The sequence below is a fragment of the Amphiprion ocellaris genome, chromosome 5, assembly GCF_022539595.1.
Source record: "Amphiprion ocellaris isolate individual 3 ecotype Okinawa chromosome 5, ASM2253959v1, whole genome shotgun sequence".
NCBI classification, from domain to species: domain Eukaryota; kingdom Metazoa; phylum Chordata; class Actinopteri; family Pomacentridae; genus Amphiprion; species Amphiprion ocellaris.
The window spans coordinates 27,669,433-27,687,999 of record NC_072770.1 but is presented as its reverse complement, the minus strand read 5'-3'; the positions used below and the strand labels follow the sequence as shown (position 1 = coordinate 27,687,999).

Here is an 18,567-nt window from a genome sequence, read left to right as displayed (position 1 = left end):
TTTCATTCACAGTTTGATCAGGCATTCGGGTGATCACTTTCTGTTTGTGGCATTACAGTGTTTATACATTTTAACAATTACTATAAGTCAGGAAAGCCAATATGCATGTAAATCCTATGCAAGTGGTTGACTGAAAATGAAAAAATCTCTACAAATGCACAACATAAACGTTACCAAGAAGAAGCAGAAGTTACCGAGACGGATGCAGAGTTTTGCCTTTAAGGACTTCAGTGAGTCAGCGAGGTGTCAGACAGTGCGACTGTGCTCACAGAGAAAAATGTCTAATCATCCAGAAAAAGTAAAATCAACAGTGTGTGTTCACTTGTGTGGTGTGCAGCTGCTTTATACGGAACAGGGCAGATGTTTTTTGTCCACAGGGGAAATATTTGCTGCAGTCCTTTCTTTGTGTGTGTCAAGCTGCCATCTGAAATCCGCAGACTTTTGTCACTGACTACATTCTGATGTATGGCAAATGGAAAAACACAGGTAGAAAACAAAAGCTGTTTCATCTCATAGCTCTTTTCCAATAAACCTTTCAGTGTTAATATATTTACCTGGGTTCAGTTTTATCTTCCAAGTTGCTTTTTACTGTGGCAAAATGTCTGGTTTGAAATCAGCCTTGCATCTATGTATCAGTCCCTCATCCCTTACAAACCTTTATTATTAATACCTGTGTGTTTACAGTGTGTGAATGTAAAAACGTGTTGTGTGAAATGGGACTGTTCTTTGTAAAATCACATTACCAGAGGCTGCTGTGTACTGCAGTGAGGCTTGTATGTCTTATTCAGTTTAATAAATATGTTTGCTTCTCTCTGCCTGAATACAGGAATGGCTGCATATATTTCTACTGTGTTGTATTTTTAAAATCAAATCAGATATTTGTTATAGCCTTTTCATTTTTAATTGTGTTACCTTTCCAGTTTAACTCAATGGAAAGAGACCTAAATTTGTCATTAAATCTTAAGTATCTGTCAGATCCAAATCTGACTTACAGTCTGTATATATGTGTGTGTGTGTGTGTGTGTGTGTGTGTGTGTGTGTGTGTGTGTGTGTGTGTGTGTGTGTGTGTGTGTGTGTGTGTGTGTGTGTGTGTGTGTGTGTGTGTGTGTGTGTGTGTGTGTGTGTATATATATATATATATATATTGAAACTAGCCCAGTAATTAGACAGTCTGGCCTTTTCATTTAAATCAGTGGAAAAAATAAGAGGTGTGAGTTTGGGGCCAGATTGGATAAAGCTTCCCCTATTACAAACTGTTTAAAAATATCTATATTCTAAATCTATACTTCAGCATAGACACTTTGCAATATAAAAAAACAAACATGAACCAACTTGTATCTTCTTTAAGTGCATTTATTAAAGGGTATTCAAATTTCAGTTGTGTTTTTCAAGTCTCAAAACAACAGTGACATTAAAATGAGCCTCAAACTAGACAGGCGGCTGTGAAAGACTGCAACAAAGCATCATGGGTATATCACACAGGTACAAGATGGGCATTTGCTTTATCAGTTATCAATCATAACTGATTACAAATCTATTGTGTTTCGATAAGTGAACCAGATCCCTGGGAACGGTGCATTATGGGCATGTATTCTTAGCAGTGCAGGTCCAAATCTAGTTGACAAATTTGCATGTCACTCCTAACAGCAGATATTATCTCATAAAACAAAAATACAGAGATGACCTTTAATATATAATTTTAAGCAGCTACAGGGGTTGAAATAGGTAGCATAAATGCAGCACTTTTATCTATTTGATAGGTTTACTGCATTTTACTGATAATTGTGGTTTCAGTTCTTCGACTTACTGTAAATATTACTGACAACTGAAAACATATTTATAGTTAAAGCACAGTCATGGAGCAATTCAGTAAGAAAAGCATAAAGGCACCCTCACTGAGTGTGTTTTTTTTTATTAGCCTTAGTTCTTGCTGAGTGCAGCCATAAACTGTGCCTCAATTATGTAGCATTTACAAATAATAAACCTATAAGAAGCACGCAAAAAGCACTAAGATTAAACAGCACTGCCAAGTGGAAAGAGAATGTCAGTAACCAGGGATCATTTATGATTTAAGGCATAAAAGTGTCAAAAGGTTCAAACCCTTCTGCTGTTTCATTTGTTGCGATACCAATGATCAATACTGTTAAATCTGGTATTTGATTATATTACTGATTTTATTATTTGCAAACTCCTGTTTTCAATTGGTGGGAGACAATGAGACAATACTGAAAAAAATCCAGAAGAAGACATTCATCAAAACCAGGCAGTGAAGTGTGGCTTCGTTCTAGAGGCCACTGATTAAAAGCTTTTCCAGTATTTTTTTATATAATTTTTATATAATTTTCATCACAAATTTCCCCGACCCTAGAAGAATATTTGCCAACATGAAACAACTGATTATATCCTCCACCGTGCTGGACATGAAAGTTACTTCTAAATAACTTCCAAATCATCATTTTAATCACACACAATTGGTCAACATACTGCAACTGGTGCAAAAACACACCAAAATTAGCTTTTCCAAACAGATGCAGTGCAGCTGGCTGTAAGAGAAGTTCCAACGTAGGTATTCTGATTAGAAACAGCAAGGCATCACACACAGGGAAATTTATGCACGATAACTTTAGGCTTTCAATTCACGATGTTTGCAAATTCAATAAAATTCTATATGACACTACCAATAAAAGTTCCGATGCAGGCTACGGAATCTAGTCTTTTACACACTACCGATCTCCTGACTTAAACATACTATGATTGAGAAAAAGAAACAACGTAAAAATTTGTAAAACAAAACACAGCAATATGTTTTTTAAAAAATCCAGGGAGTCATTTCTTTATTATTGCTCAAAAAAGCTTAGATTTAGTGACAATGTCCTTCGCATCTACCATGTCATCTTTGGCCACAGGCTGTGTGCCCACCGGGCATTTCTCTTGCAGCCACCAGAGCCAAACAGAGGTCTGTGGACTGTAGAGAGTTCTGGTCTGGGCCACTGCCATCACTGTCAGCTACAGTATTGAAACACATTATTGGGCACAGTGCACTTTAACTCAGAAGGCTCAATCAGTACAACTTTTATCACCTCCCATAAATCTGTTGTACAAGAAATTCCCAGCACTGTCCAGCACTGTATTTCCACTGAACCCAACAAACAAAGGCCAGCCTCCCGGTGGACACCCAGCCATGATCCACGCTCCATCGGTGGAAAGGCCAGCTCGTTTGCTTGCATGTCTCTGGGGAATTCCCACAGATTCACAAGCTCTTCTTTTTCTCCGTGAGGAGACAGACACCTGATGCCCTGGCACTCGGCTGGCCAATCAGACTTAAAATCATAGGGCACCTCATGGTACGTCAGAGTATCACAGTGTGTAGGGATGTGAGGCAAACGCCTGTCCACGGTGTGGAACAGAAGGGGTTTCAGATCTTTGGCTGATCTCTGCCAGCCCCTTGCAAGGTTCCACTGAGGGAAAAGACAAGGCAAGAGGCAAAGACCACACCAGTAAGCAGAGTAGAGAGAGGGTGGAGAAGTTCATCTAAATCCATGCTACAGCTTCATATTTCTAATGTCTGTCAAATTTTCTAATGTCTGTCATCCCACCACTCTGCTCTTCATACTACAAATAACCCCTTTAACTGCCACCTTTCATGCGCCCTCAGCGAGGCAGCCATTTCCTTGCAGCAGGCAGCTCCTGTTTATCTGCAGAGTCGGAAGCCTGAGGTGCCATCTGGGCCAGTGGGCTGGCGGATCACGTGATTGTTTGGACGAACTGGTTCTAACGGTTGCTGCGTACTCATACGAACTGTCCTATTGGTAAGAGGGGGAATTAAAACAAATTACATAAGTGTTTTTCATTTAATGTATTTATTCTAAATTTTTACAAAAATGACAATTCAATTTTTGTTGTTGCTTTTGGTAACCTTATGTCTTACCTGTCCTGGGATGGATTGTCCTGAGGCGTTTCTTCTGAAGAAGCACTACCCAAGATCCTTCTTCGGGCTTCTGCATACTCTGCCTCACGCTGGGCCAAAGACTTCATCTGCTGAGAGGGACGAGACAGGGATGCAGGGTTTCCTGTGGTACCATTATTGGTAGGACGCTTTAAAATTCGAATTTGTGGTGGGGGCGCTGCAGGCAGGGAGTCATCCTGGATTACAATAGCTGTTCGCACAGGTGAACCACCAGATTTCAAACTGGCCTTCCTGCAAAGGTAAGAAAGTGTGAGTGGTAGGTATTTATTGAAAAATAAATAAATAAAAAGGTGGTATTGATTTACTGAAAACTTGATAAATTTTGTGCTTTCTCACTTTGCTTCCTGATTTATTTTAAGCTTCGCTTCAAGTCTTCTCTCGATTTCCTGAAGGAAGAAACACATACATACAATAATCAGTTCCATTTCTACTGCTGTCCAACACATTCATATCTGTCACATCCGTCTGTATAACAAACAAGTTCGCAAGTTCTTGACTTCCGTGTTGGTTTCTAAGAAAACCTACAGGAAAAGGTGTTATGACATAGTTAACTCATCATAAACCAATAATCCCTAAAGGTGGTTAGAGATGAATCACCATTTACTCTGTTGTTACTCTTAGTGACCACAATAGTGTTTGAGATAAAAAGTTCACACAAATCAGCTGTGTGTTGCATACGGCAACACATTGTGAAGAGTGAAGCTGCAACTCACTCTTTTATGGAGAACTGATTTGTTTTCCATAGTAGCTATGCATTTGTTCTAGCTTTTTGTTAGCATGATCACATTTATTCCACTAAAGCTAAAAAAAAAAATATAGGCAGTACTAAATCCAAAAAGTATGGAGATTATGTGAAATATGAAAGAAATATTAAGTTAACAGTTTGCCATAATCACTTCCAGCTGGTTTGATTATATTGGCAGCAAATCACTAATCCTGAACACTGTTATGATATTGTAATGATTCACCTCAGTGCAGACTGTCATTTCCGCAATGGGCGTGTCTAAACAATGAAGTATTATAGGAAAAAAACATGTCAAAATATCGTTTCTTTATGGATGTTACTCGTTTTTTCCAACTAACATACGTTCATTCTGTTCAGCAAATGAAATGATATGAAGGCAGACTCGGTCCCAGGTCGGTATGGGACAGCGGGGCCTGCAGGACTGAGCCAGGAAGCCAGAAACCAAACCGAAATAACAAGGAAAACCCCTGATTCTATTTTTAAGCACCCAGTGCTATCATACTATTACGGGATCTTGTTAGATGTTAACGTCACTGTCAAACTGAAATACGTTCTTATAGCAAAGCATGTTTACAGCGTCAGTGTTTCTCACCCCGCTGTCCGCTGCCTCCTCCCAGCTCTCTGCAACCTCTTCATCCTCCATGTTGAACGGGACTGCTGGCTGGCTGCCTCTTCGCTCCACCGGCTAGCTATATCCCATCCACGCAGAGGGCATGGGACGGTGAGCAGAGCTCTCTTACACCGACGGGGGGCTCAGTCTCACGGGATTTTGCGGTCAGACGAAGACTGGATGAACAAATTCGCAAAGCTTTCCTTGGCCGCGTGTTAGCCTGCTAGCTTAGAGCTGTACTGAGGGCAACCCCCTCCGGCTGTCTGTTACTTTAAATTTAGCGTCACGTCCACCTCCGTAAATTAACCCTGGTCACTGCTGGTCAGACAGAGAATCAATAACTGCACACTATATGAACATATATTTTACCAGTCCACGGCTATGTGAGCTGAGGTTCAACACTTAGCTAAGCTACACCTCTCAAGTTTAACCGTTAACACTGGATGAAGGGAAATGACGTTATAACGTTAGCTTCGACAGGTAGCGTCAACTGTCTGAGCCTCCAGCAGACTGACAGGATAAAACAAGTTCACTGTAATACTTAAATTAAGCTAATTCCGTTGTTCTAATGTGTTATGTTTGCCTCTGAGTGAATCAGCCCCCCTACCGTGCTGTTGTTGTTTTTACAGGAGTTGGACGAGACCGCTCGGGGAAAACGTTAAGGTGCCTTCATAGGTAGTACCGGACACCGAGAAATACACAATGGAGCTGTTCATGTGTTGATCACAGAACAAAAATAATGTTTTTTTCTGCTGAGGGCAGTTAGCTGCGAGGGTAGGGCTATGACATAGATACAGAAATCATCTATTATTCAGAATACAACCTGTCAGTTAGGTGACATTAGCAACATACCAAACTTGCTTATTGTAACTAAGCGGTTGCGTGTAGAAATGAACGTGGGAACTTGAACGCAGCATGACTGCACGTCATTTTCTGTTGTTTTTAGGTCTCAGCATCTCAAAGTGTTTTGATGCACTTTTATCGTGTTATGATCAGATCTGGATCACAGTTGAGCACTGTATTATGTATGTATTTCCCCCCAAAAATGTAAATTAAAATGTTTAGGTTGCCCTATTTTACCATTATACAACTGAGCACAATTGTTAAAGGTCTATAGTTTGCCACCTGTTACAAACAACATAAACATCAGATTAAACTTGTGAAAAAAGATACTTGCATTGCTAGTTACGGCCCCTTACTTTTCAGTATTATTCCCTTTAAAGTCCTGGAGGACAGAGGACATATAATGACACCAGAATGGTCCATTTACCCAAACTTTTTTTCTCCTTTTTTCAGAAGCAGAATACATATTATGGCCAAATAGGTTTTCAAATATGAATACATGGTTGTGATGTTGGTGCATAACAGTAAACACTGACTAGTCAAAACATTTTATGAAGGATAAAAAAGCGTGTGTTGCAAGTCAAACGAACAGCAAGTGTCAAGAAAAATAACAAGTATTAGAAGTAAAAAAATTTTTAAAAAGCAAGTGTAGAAATTTACAGCTAATAAAAAAGTAATAAAAAAAATATAAATATAAAAATAATCATACAATTAATGATGTGTTGTATCCAGTTTAGTTACTTTAGTATCAGGGTATTGCGCATGCTGGCTCGCTGTTATACTATTATCACTTAGTGTGTTAATAGTAACAGCTGTGTAAGTGTAAAATATCTCCGTGAAAAGCACAATCTCAAATACATAGAGAGTAAAAACAATGTAACACTTAGCCGTTTAGTGTTTCAGTTGTTTCTTTGTCTTTCTTTGCATATAGATGGTGTTTTCTTATTTTACTGTTTGTGGAATAAAAGATGCATTTTTTACACTCCTATACATTTTTGACATCACCACTGTGCAGAGATGCAGAATTTGGTCTTTATCCAACAGCAAACGTATGCATGTTAAAAGCAAATAATATTGAACAAACGTGATGTGTACATCATAGTAAATTTAGCTTGAATAAAAATTATGGTGGAAGCTATGATTGTTAGGCTGAAACTGGAGTGTGAAACTGCAGCTTTTCTCTGTGTATTGCGCAGCGTATTAACCAACCAAAACAGACTAAATATGGACAAGCTTAACAACAATCAAAAATAAATACATTTAAAAGACGATATTGAAAATGCAAAAACTTACTGGAACAAAAGTGAACACACCAGTTTGGAAAACCTGTGATCACTGAAATAAAGTTGAGCACACCTGTGATTTTTAATTAGCCTAATTGCATGGACAAGGTTATAAAGTAACTTGTGAGCACCAAAACATTCTCTGTTTTGGACCTATAGTCTGTCTATTTGCATGTATTCATCATGGTTTCACGTGGACAAGGATTGCCAGAGAAACTGAATAATCTGATTGTGGAACTTCACAAACATGGAACCAACTAAAAGCTGAAACACAGTTGCAGCAATAATCAGAATGTATAGAAAGAGCCATAATACCACTAATCAGAACTGCTGTGGTCGTCCTCCTGAAATGACACCATGCACAGTGCACTACATGAACAATATACCTCCGGAAAACAGATGGACAAGTGCTTCAGATCAGGTCAAGTGGTTAACGATATGAAATCAGAGTTTTGTGACAGCTCATAAAGTGTGAAGGACAGTGCATAATGTTAGCCTCTATGGACGGTGTAAAAAACATCCTTGCTTGTTGTGTGGTGCAAAACTGCAAGATTAAAATAATGCTGTAAAACATGAAAAGAAGAGTGGTGGGTGTTTGTGGGTACATTCTTTGGTCAGACAAGATTTTAAAAAATGATAATATGGCTCAGATAGGATCCAGCATGTTTGGTGTGAATCTGGCCATGACTACCACAGTGAAAGCATAGTCCTGACAGTGAAGCACGAAAATGGCAGTGTTTTGATATGGAGCTGCGTAAGTGCAAAAAGTTACGTTAATAGATGTTACCATAAATACCTGTTGACATACCAAAATACTGGCTGACTAGAGATGATTCCCAGTGCACAGAAGCTTGGCAAAAGAGTAAAATTTCAGCATGATAACAATCTAAAGCACACTACCATAATCACATAAGAGTTTCTAAAGAATAAAGAAGTGAACCTGACCAAGTAAGCTGTCTGACTTCAATCCAACAGAAGACCTTTGGGGTATTTTAGAGAGAAATGTGAAACAACACAACCCCTCCAGCAAAGCAAAAAATAGTCTCTGAAGAATTTAAGAACATCTCTGTAGGAGTTTATGCAACACTGCAAGCAAGAATTAAGTCTGTTATCAAAAATATAGCTGGACATACATGAAGTATTGAAAAAAATCAAACATTGAAATCTCAGACATGAAGCGTGTACTGACTTTTGCTACATTAGGTTTCTACGGTGGGGTCTGTATTTTGTATATTGTAAATCTAAGCTGTTTTTAAAATGTATTTTACATAACAGTAAATACCCTTCTGTTCTCACAATTATTAGGAGGTGACAAAGTTTTAAATCCCTGGTGTAGCCTCCTCACCTCTGTAGTATCACACATTCCAAAACTGACTTTATGTTTCCTCGGACTTGCATTACAGAATTATGTGCATAGTGTATATTAAATAATGGTTTTAAGGTAATCCCCAATATCCGCAGGCTAACACATTCGGTAGGTGGCCCACAGCAGCTGGGGGCGCAGTGCTCAGGGCTGAGGACCCACCCTGGTACCTTCAGTACGGTCGGCGGCTGTTAGAGCGTCGCTGTGCTGCGGAGGACGCTGGTTATAAAGCGGAAGATGGCGACTGTTTGGAGGCTGCAGAGGAATCTCCGGAGCTGATACCGGGCAGGAGGACAGGAAAGATACACGCTCAGAACGCTGAAAAGAAGACGTCTGAAACATCGGTATTAACCAGTATTCCGCGGTTACGGAGTGAAACTGACAGCATTTTTAAGGGGGAAACCCTGACAGTCTGACATTTAAGGGAGCAGAACACACAGCCTCCGATGAAGCTAACGTTAGCCAAGATTATGAGCTGCAGACAGGACTGAAGATAGCAGCTAGCTTGTTAGCCAGTAGGGTGTAACGGTAGATTAGCTTGTTGAACTGAAAGGTGTCTGCGTGAAAGTTAAGAAGTGAGATGTTTTCATACTTCGTCGAGCGAATGTATTTTATAAAATCCTGCAGCTGTAAACCGTTACGTTGAGATTCATTGATGTTAGCTAACGTTAGCTTGGATGCTCATGATAAGTTAGCTAGCGTTAGCTAGTGCTAGCATATATTCTCTCATGATCAAATTCATGAACGTGTACCGGTCGGTTAGTCAGTGTTATTGTGATTTGTAGTAAAAGCAACTCCTCATTTATAAATCCGTCAACTTTGGTTCATCATCATATACAGCGTTAGCTAGCCTTAGGTGGTAATTAGGAACCCAATATTTCATTTATTATGTGGTGGCTAAGGACAGCTAGTTAGACGAAGCTAATGATAGAAGAGGGACGTGCTATGTGGAGGGGCCAGCTGCTCACTTTAAAGAAGGGGCACCACCCGTTCTAAACAATGGATGTGGCAATTAAGCTTGCTGAGCGCTAAATGCCCCATCAATTAATGTTGATTAGAGTTTTGCAGTGTCGTTGGTTTTCCTAGGTAGGACCAAACCTCTTCCAGGTTTGTGTGAGGCGGCATCCTCATTATATTTCAAATACAGGAATCCAACATAAACGTCAGGAAGGATATGATGACCGATTCTAATCAATGCTGTAGTCTGGCTAAGTCCAGCAGATGGTGAACATCCTCATGATCAGTGTATGCATTACTAGCGTGTCTCCCCATGTCTCTGCAGACAATAATGTCCCGCTCCCCTGACAATGAAGATGGATACTTTGTTGCCATGGATACAGAGGACGATGGTACAGAGCCTGCTGGGATAACAGAGGAAGAGGAAACAAAGATGGGGTCCTGTCAACAAGAAGGGAACATGGACAGCTGTGCCAAAGGAGAGGGGAGAACAATGGTGGAGTTGCCAGAGGAAGTTCTTGAATATATTCTGTCCTTCCTCTCACCTTACCAGGAGCACAAGACTGCTGCACTTGTATGTAAGCAGTGGTATCGTCTCATTAAAGGTATGCCTCTCATGTCTGCATAATCTTGTGTAAAACTGATTTTGAAGGTGGACTGGTTGGCTTCACTGTGGGCTTGTGTGCACATTACACTATGAGCAGAACAGTGATTATGTAGTTGAAAAAACCTGATATTAAAAGTTTAAAATGCAGCGGCTCATTTACATCTGCTCAGTACATATATGCAAAACAGAGCAACATTCATTAGAGGTGACATTTGTAAATTTTTGTTAAAATCTACACCAGTGATGATGCTAGTTTGCAAAGGCGCTTCACCTCGTTGGATAATGAACCTGTTATATATTTCTGAGGTACCATGTGATGGAGTATATGATTTACTGAGGTGACGTAACTTCAGTCACAAGTCAATGTACAAACTGTGTTACCACACATGGATAAAAACAAAGTAGACATGAAGCCTAAAGATCATCTTAGGGCTTAGGTCACAATTATTATGATCACGGTTGTCATCGTTATCCACTTACTGCAAGTGGCAGCTCTTTTTCTCTGTCCCTGTTACTTACTTGTATTTTCTGTGAACTAGGTGTTGCCTATCAGTGTTACCATGGTTTTTTGAGAGCTGTCCAGGAAGGAAATATCCAGTGGGAAAGTCGCACATATCCATATCCAGGAACTCCTATCACTCAGCGCTTTTCACACAGTCAGTATATGTCTCTTTACCACACTTCGTGTCAAAATGAGTTGCACATTACAAGGTGTTACCAGTGAAACCACTCTTTCCCACTAAACTGATTGCTTGTTGTGTCTAACTAAAGGATACATATCCTGTAAGTTAACTATTCAGCACCCCAGCTTATGGATCAAAATCTTTAAATGTTTAGATGTAATTAAAGCTGTGGATCAGACTATGAGTTCAGTTCACAGTAGATAAAATGGCTTCTGCTCTGTGGAAGATAAGTGGTTTGTGAAAAGTGCAACATCAGACCCTTTATTGTTATCTGATAGACTTCAGCAATTCTTAAAATAGATTGTTGTGGAGGAAACGCATATTCATGCTCTCATTTTTTTTTATTGCCTTACACTTTGAACAGAAATCTTTGATAGTTTGTCTTTTGAGCTTTAAAAACACACAGTTGCTAATTAATTGTCATAAAAGGTAATTTATTGTTTTATCTTTAATTGCTGTAATGTAAATCACCTTTTAATTTATATAATACTTTAAATGCGTATTAGACAAGCTTGACTGTGTATTGTTAAGGTCAGCTGATAGAGAAAAGAAGGCTATTTTTACTGTAGTCAGTTCTGTATATAGATTTGGAAATGTCTTGTATTTACCATTTTATTTAAAACACCAGGTGTTGTTTCTCTGTGTTTGCTGCAATTTGCTGTGTATTTGTGGTTGATTTATCTTTCTTTGGGGGTTGCAGGTGCATGTTATTATGACTCAAATCAGTCCATGTATGTGTTTGGGGGTTGCACTCAGAGTAGCTGCAATGCTGCCTTCAACGATCTATGGAGACTTGACCTCAACAGTAAGGAGTGGATCCGACCTTTAGCCTCAGGTGAGCACATTATGAGCTGTTGAGACCGACAGGAAACACAAATCAGAGCTGTTTTACGATGTGGAGCTCTAGTAACAAGTAACTTCACATGGGGCTTATGTAACGGGAACTGTGGGAGGACGAATCACATTTGTGAATACGGTAGTCAGATGCTTAATGGCAGCAGCTGAGTGCAGTTGTACTTGCAGAGGTGTTTTAAAACAAAACAAAAGCTCCAACAAAATTAAAGTGAAGTGAAATTATTTTCTTGGTGCATTCATATTTTATTACTGCAAGCTTTAGAGTCTGTTGTGCATGTTATGAAAGTGCATGCTAAAATTAAGAACTGTGTATATTTTAACACTGTAGATGACATCTGCAGTGAGATATTAGCTCACCAGAAACCTCTAGGGCACCAGAAAATGTATGTTTGTGTATTGTTTTGAAACACTTTTATAACTTGTATGTAAGTTGAATATAAAAGTGTCTCTATTTTTGCTGTGTGCAGTATTTTCAACAAATCAACTTAAAGGATTAACCAGATGTATTTTCTCTACTAAGATATTTTGGGGTTTATATTTTAGATTGCTAATTCATTCAGTCAGTTAACACTATGCTTATTTCCAGAAAATTTGAGATTTGTGTGTATTTGATTTTCAGGCTCTTATCCATCTCCTAAAGCTGGAGCGACTTTAGTCATGCACAAAGATCTGCTAGTGCTTTTTGGAGGATGGACTCGCCCTAGCCCTTATCCTCTGCACCAACCAGAAAGGTTTTTTGATGAGATCCACACTTACTCTCCTTCAAAAAACTGGTGAGTTTGATTTCAGTGGCTTAGCGGGTCTAGTTATGAGAAATAATGGCCAAGTTAAAATGTCAGTTTAACTTTGAATCATCACCTGTCTCTCCTCTCTTGTGTTTTTATATTGTATTGTCTCAGGTGGAACTGTATAGTAACAACACATGGACCTCCACCTATGGCTGGCCACTCTTCCTCTGTAATTGGAAACACCATGGTCGTGTTCGGGGGATCTTTAGGAGCGCGTCAAATGTATGAACGTTTTATTTATTTAATTTATTTATTTTAGTTGTAAGAAGACATCTAGTGTCCAAAGATGTTTCACCTTGTTGGTAGGCAATCAAAATGTTATAGATTTCTGAGACGACAGATGGTTGCATATCTGATTTACTGGGGTTATGTAACTTCATCTCATCATTTACAGTCACAAGCCATTATACAAACTGTAATTAAAGATCATGTTATGGTTCCACGGTGATGGCTAAAATGATGATCAAAATTATTCTGATCAGTATTAAGATGATGATTATTTATCGCAGTTGTCAGTCATTAATTTTAGGGCAAAATTGTTTTATGTTGCACATTCACAATTAAACAAACAGCATCACTTTCACTTCCATGTTATACTAGACTCCTGCTAATATAAATGTCTGATTAAAGTTAGACTCAAAATGAGGTTCTTCTTCACGAGTGCATCTCCTAAAGGCCAAAGTAAATAAAACTGCTCCCGCAATACCTCATTTGCTGAACATCTGCTTATAAATAGACACTACAACTTACAGATGTTCCGGAAATGCCTCACATGCAGGCTACAGTAGATGCTAGTTAGGCTGCTTTGCACACAAAATCTCCAGACTTATACAGTTACTGCAGTGCACATAATTCAGACAGGTGAGTTATGTGTGACCAAAATATACTTTGAAAACAGTGAAATGTTGTGTTTGATGTCAGTTTTCCCCATGGTGAAATGAAATGATTTTACATGGGCTTTCTATGAACGGACAATTTTGAACATCAGTATCACTCTACATTACTTTCATTTAATCGCAGGAAACCAAAATCGTGATCATGTCTAATATTCGATTAACTGTGTTGCCCCAGATCATGTGTAACACACAAACTCTATAGACAGATTTTAAGGGGTAGTATTGAAGGTAGGGTTTTCCCATGTACAATTTTATTGCAAGTCATTATTAATTTCAGCTTTAAGTCTTGTTAATAGGAGTGTATCAGTAAATGAAAACTTTTGCTGTCACACCTAATGATGTTGTTGTATCTCTGTTGTTTTGATCAGGAGTAATGAAGTCTGGGTTTTGGATCTGGAGCAGTGGTCCTGGTCCAAACCGCCCATATCTGGCCCATCACCCCATCCTCGGGGAGGCCAGTCACAGGTAAGAAGGCTTCAGTTTTAGTCTAAACCAAATAATCAGGTCCGTCCTTTTACAGTCCTGGGTAGTAAATTCATTATTTAAAAAGTGTTGCTAAGGTTAAGACTGCTTTCATTTCTAAATGCATTTACAAGGTGATTGTGTTGTCCCAGAAACCCCAACTTATATTTTGTATGTGGAATTAAATGAGATGTTCTAAATGTTTTCTGTTAGATTGTGATTGACGATCAAACATTGCTCATATTGGGAGGCTGTGGTGGCCCTAATGCAGTAAGTCTTTTTTTGAAACTACTTTTACCAGTATTAGAAGATAATGTCTGAAACCCCTGCTGTCAAATGTTGGGTATATGTGACTATATTTTGACATATTGTTTTGTCTTGTGTGTTAAAGCTTCTTAAAGATGCCTGGCTCCTCCACATGGATGCACCACCATGGAGGTGGCAGCAGCTGCAGGTGGAAAATGAGGACCATGGAGCTCCAGAGTTGTGGTGTCACCCAGCCTGTAGGGTAAGTGTGTTACTTAGCAGTCAGTTCTGTTCTGAGTGTAAGCATGTGGAAACAGTGGTAACTAATGTTTCCAACTTTGTTCTTTCACCTCAAGGTGGGCCAGTGTGTGGTGGTTTTCTCACAGGCTCCATCTGGCCGTGCACCTCTCAGCCCAAGTCTTAACTCTCGGCCCTCCCCCATAAGTGCCATACCTGCTCCTCTGGGCCCTGAACCGCCTTCCCTGCGCTCCCAGTCTCCTGTTCGGAGCGGGGCTGCTGGTGTTGTTCTGGGAGCTGTAGAAGAGGCTCCATGTGTAAACGGTCGATGGGGCACTCTGAGACCTCGGCCTTCAGCGAGAGGAAGTGCCAGAGATGGGAGTCCATCCTCATCCCAACAACAATCCCCTTCACAGGGCCCAGACAGCCCTCCTCTTCCTCCACTTCCTCCATTATTAAATGGATCCTCCCCTTCACCTCGGACCAGCCCTGCCCAGGCTGCATCTCCCCCCTCTCGCCCTCACCTGCCTGCCTCCACAGACTATGGCTGGGAGTCTCCCCCCTCTGCTGCTCACCATCCCGAGGTTCCCAGCACCAATGGCCTGCATACACCTCCCTCTGGCTCCCCATGCACTCCCCCAGGAGCAGTGTCACCTGCTGCCTTACGACGAGGGCTGGAGGCAGTGAAAAACAAATCTTCCTCATCTTTACCGTCTTCATCGTCATCGTCTTCCCTTCAGACACAGGGGGTTTCTCCAGGAGGAGGAGGTGGTGGTGTAGGAGGAGCAGGCCCTCCAGGAACCCCTCCGTCATCGTCCTCCAGCCCTCCACAGGCTGCTGGAGCTGACGGACATGCTATCCCACCTATTGCGCGGCGTCTCGGCCATCACCCTCCACAGAGCCTGAACGTAGGAAAACCGCTGTACCAGTCACTCAACTGCAAGCCCATGCAGATGTACGTGCTGGATGTGTCCCGAGCCAAATCTGCCGGCGTGGTGTCCTGGAGAGTTTACGGGAACGGGACTCCCGCGGCAGTTACGGGGCCACCAGAGACCAGCCTTCACACCGTGGTACAGGGCAGAGGAGAGCTCATCATTTTCGGGGGCCTCATGGACAAAAAACAGAATGTGAAGTACTACCCTAAAACCAACGCCTTGTACTTTGTACGCGCTAAAAGGTAATGCACCCCCAGGTGGGTTTGGGGAGACAGACGCTCCGCCCTGTGACCACACAAGGGAACTGACACACAAGGCCTTTTTCTTGTAGGAAGGATGATGAGAAAAGAACGTAATCATTACTAGATGTTTCACTTCAGAAATTCACTATTCTCCCTTCTGCCTACTGCAAGCATTCAAAAGAAAACACTTTAACTACACTTTGATAAAAAACATTTGCTTGAATGTGAAATCTTGACTGTGTGTGTGCGCGCGTGCGTGTAGGTATGTGTGTGTGTTTGTGACCTCAGTGATTAGACAGAGCTGGACTTTGGTTGTTAACCAAAAGGTGAACAACCAAACAGTAACGTTTCTGTTTTTCTGTCACCCTCCTCTGAACTCTTGAAAAGAGAGGAACTCTGGAAGAGCGGATGCTGTTGTCAGAAACGGTTGACGACTACCTTGCTTTTTGTATCACTCTTTAAGCCTGCAATGTTTACATTGAAAACAGTGTGAGTGTGTGTTTGTGTGTGCACGGTGGTGGTTAAAAGTTGTTGAGTAATGTGTGTCGGGGGCCATGGTGGCTGAGAGATGTGGCACTGTACTATAAACATAGTTAAACAATAAAGGCCTCCATGTCTGCTCTGTCAGCGTCTTAAAATTCTTGTGTTTATTATCTACTAAAAGTTGCTGCTTTTGTTGACAGTCAGTTAGTGGTTGTATTGACATTGTATTCGTTTAATCAATGTTTTTCCAGGGACAACCTCCATTAATCAACATCACTGAGAATGTGCTAGTCTTGGCCAAATAGTTAATTATCAGCTGTTGCCTCCTGGTCAGATGTTAAACTAGCTGTCAAACAACTTAAAAAAAACATTTTAAAGATTTTACTGGAGAAACCAAACAAAACTGTATAGAAACAAGCGTCATGTCAACTAAAACATACACAGTGGAAATAATTAATACAGGACAGCATTCAACATCCAGCACAGGCATTACATCATTACAGGACAGATGACACAATCACATCAGCACATTGAAGTTGACCTGTTGTCAGCGAATTGAAATAAACTTCATAATTTTACACCAATCTAGATAAGTGTGGAAGCACAGAAAAGATACAAGTTGAATTTTAGAATATGTGCAAACCCTTGATGGGAAATTTATACATTTATTATTGTTTAAATACTTACAATATTAAAACCACTGATAGCTGAAGTGAATAACAGTCATCTACATTGTTGTTTCGATTCACTTTTCCAAAGTTTGATTGGGTAAATTCATAAGAACATTTGTTTCAAAGGTCTTATTTTGATTATTTTTTGCAAATTCAAACAAGATTTCAATACATTTGTGTACTAAAAGAGTAACGTAGAAAATAATTAAGCCCCCAAATTTTTATATTTGCAATCAAAGTTCAGGCTAAATAAAATCTAATGTTAACATCAGGGTTCACAGCCGTCTTCCTCTTTCTTTGATCAGCGGACCGACAAATCATAGGCTCATAGGACAGAAGTATGATCAATGGATTATCACTGAGATCTGACAACATTGAGACGAATATTGGTGTTTTTTTTTAAACTTGAATTTCAAGATTAAAGAAAATATGAATTCTAATTTAGCAACATGAATATTCCTTTTGGAATTTTTATTATATGCTTGAATATTTTGTCTGAATTTTGAGGAAAAATGCTGTTTTGTGGTTTGAAATGGAATTTAAATCACAAATTTAAGCAGATGAATTTTAAAGGACATACAATATATATTACAATGCTTTAAGCTCAGTGATATTTACATTTTAATGAAAATATTTAGTGAAATCTTCACCTAAATTAGGTGTTGAGTTTATTTAATGAGGTTCAAACTACAGCCTTTCATTGTTTCTGTGAGAAATCTTTAAACATCTACAGGATAACTCAGTGGTAAATTAACAAACTCTGCTGATGTAATGTGATCAAAAGCTCCACAGCAGCTACTTGAAGACCTTTTTGTGAGGTGCTTATGTCACCTGCTGCTGCCAACATAAAGAATGGGCTTTATTTAAACCTCAGTTGTTACATCTGATCTGTACATTTCGAGGTGTTAGTAGTCTGATGCTGTTTAGAGTAGTTGTACTTTGTAAAGGAGCAGCCTCTAGTGGATGTTTTGCTTATAACATTAATTAAAAGGCAGCATAATGAGAACTGAGCACATACACACTCTAATTGAGATTTAACGTTGAAAAGCCAGAAAATGGGAAAACTTCCATAAAACCTGTAGCTGCAATCAAAGCAGACTTGGAATTCTGTCTCTGTCTGTTTGGTCCATCTCCAAACAGTTCTGACCAAAGTCTTAGCAGATTGTAGCTTTTAAACAATATAAATATGGTTTTCAACTGTGTTTGATGGAAGTTTAAACTATTGTCAGATTTGTTAATACTATTGAAGCTGCAGATACATTTGATCACAAACTGAGCTGTGATACAACAAGTTCCTACCTTCACCAGCTTCATGTACCATTGATGGCCTTCTCCTTCCAGGAACACACTTCTTCAGCTCCTACAGTAAGCAAGCCCTGCTGCTGTAGATGGGGTACCGCTGGAGGTTCTCTGGAGGTCCTAGAGCCATGTGGTGAAACGCGTTGTCCAGAGGCTCCCACTGCAGCTGTCTGTCGGCCATCTGGTCCAAAGTGCAGCGAAACAGCGTGTGGTCCAACAGCTCCCCAATGTAGTGGATTTCTAAGAGACGAAGGCAGATGAAGTGACTGCCAGCACTGAGACTGAACAGAGAGGACTTTGATACAGGAAAATGGACCAAAACTTCAATTGTCAAGGCATTTTTTCAGTTTTAATTTTTAGACTAATTCAAGTGACACAAGCAGCTCTTCTCACCA

General features: G+C 40.0%; 2 protein-coding genes across 2 annotated transcripts; one reads left to right on the top strand and one right to left on the bottom strand.

The window, feature by feature from the left end:
- Positions 1 to 1,332: 1,332 nt before the first annotated feature.
- On the bottom strand, positions 1,333 to 5,955 carry LOC111574380 (SUZ domain-containing protein 1-like). Its single transcript, XM_023278932.3, has 4 exons — positions 5,305 to 5,955; positions 4,304 to 4,353; positions 3,929 to 4,198; positions 1,333 to 3,803 (listed from the first exon to the last, which is right to left on the bottom strand). The coding sequence occupies exons 1-4, from the start codon at positions 5,353 to 5,355 to the stop codon at positions 3,692 to 3,694; spliced, it is 483 nt and encodes a 160-aa protein (XP_023134700.1). The 5' UTR covers positions 5,356 to 5,955; the 3' UTR covers positions 1,333 to 3,691.
- Positions 5,956 to 8,995: 3,040 nt separating this feature from the next.
- On the top strand, positions 8,996 to 16,357 carry fbxo42 (F-box protein 42). Its single transcript, XM_023278894.3, has 10 exons — positions 8,996 to 9,155; positions 10,094 to 10,373; positions 10,915 to 11,031; positions 11,759 to 11,893; positions 12,533 to 12,686; positions 12,813 to 12,923; positions 13,966 to 14,062; positions 14,273 to 14,329; positions 14,451 to 14,567; positions 14,662 to 16,357. The coding sequence occupies exons 2-10, from the start codon at positions 10,100 to 10,102 to the stop codon at positions 15,721 to 15,723; spliced, it is 2,124 nt and encodes a 707-aa protein (XP_023134662.1). The 5' UTR covers positions 8,996 to 9,155; positions 10,094 to 10,099; the 3' UTR covers positions 15,724 to 16,357.
- The last annotated feature ends 2,210 nt before the right edge of the window (positions 16,358 to 18,567 follow it).

Coding starts and splice junctions, on each gene's coding strand:
- fbxo42 (XM_023278894.3), top strand. CDS start 10,100: ATGTCCCGCTCCCCTGACAATGAAGATGGATACTTTGTTGCCATGGAT. Junction 11,032..11,758: donor CACTCAGCGCTTTTCACACA/GTCAGTATATGT, acceptor TGGGGGTTGCAG/GTGCATGTTATTATGACTCA. Junction 14,063..14,272: donor CTCGGGGAGGCCAGTCACAG/GTAAGAAGGCTT, acceptor GTTTTCTGTTAG/ATTGTGATTGACGATCAAAC.
- LOC111574380 (XM_023278932.3), bottom strand. CDS start 5,355: ATGGAGGATGAAGAGGTTGCAGAGAGCTGGGAGGAGGCAGCGGACAGC. Junction 4,354..5,304: donor AGGAGGCAGCGGACAGCGGG/GTGAGAAACACT, acceptor TTCTTCCTTCAG/GAAATCGAGAGAAGACTTGA. Junction 3,804..3,928: donor GACAATCCATCCCAGGACAG/GTAAGACATAAG, acceptor TCTTACCAATAG/GACAGTTCGTATGAGTACGC.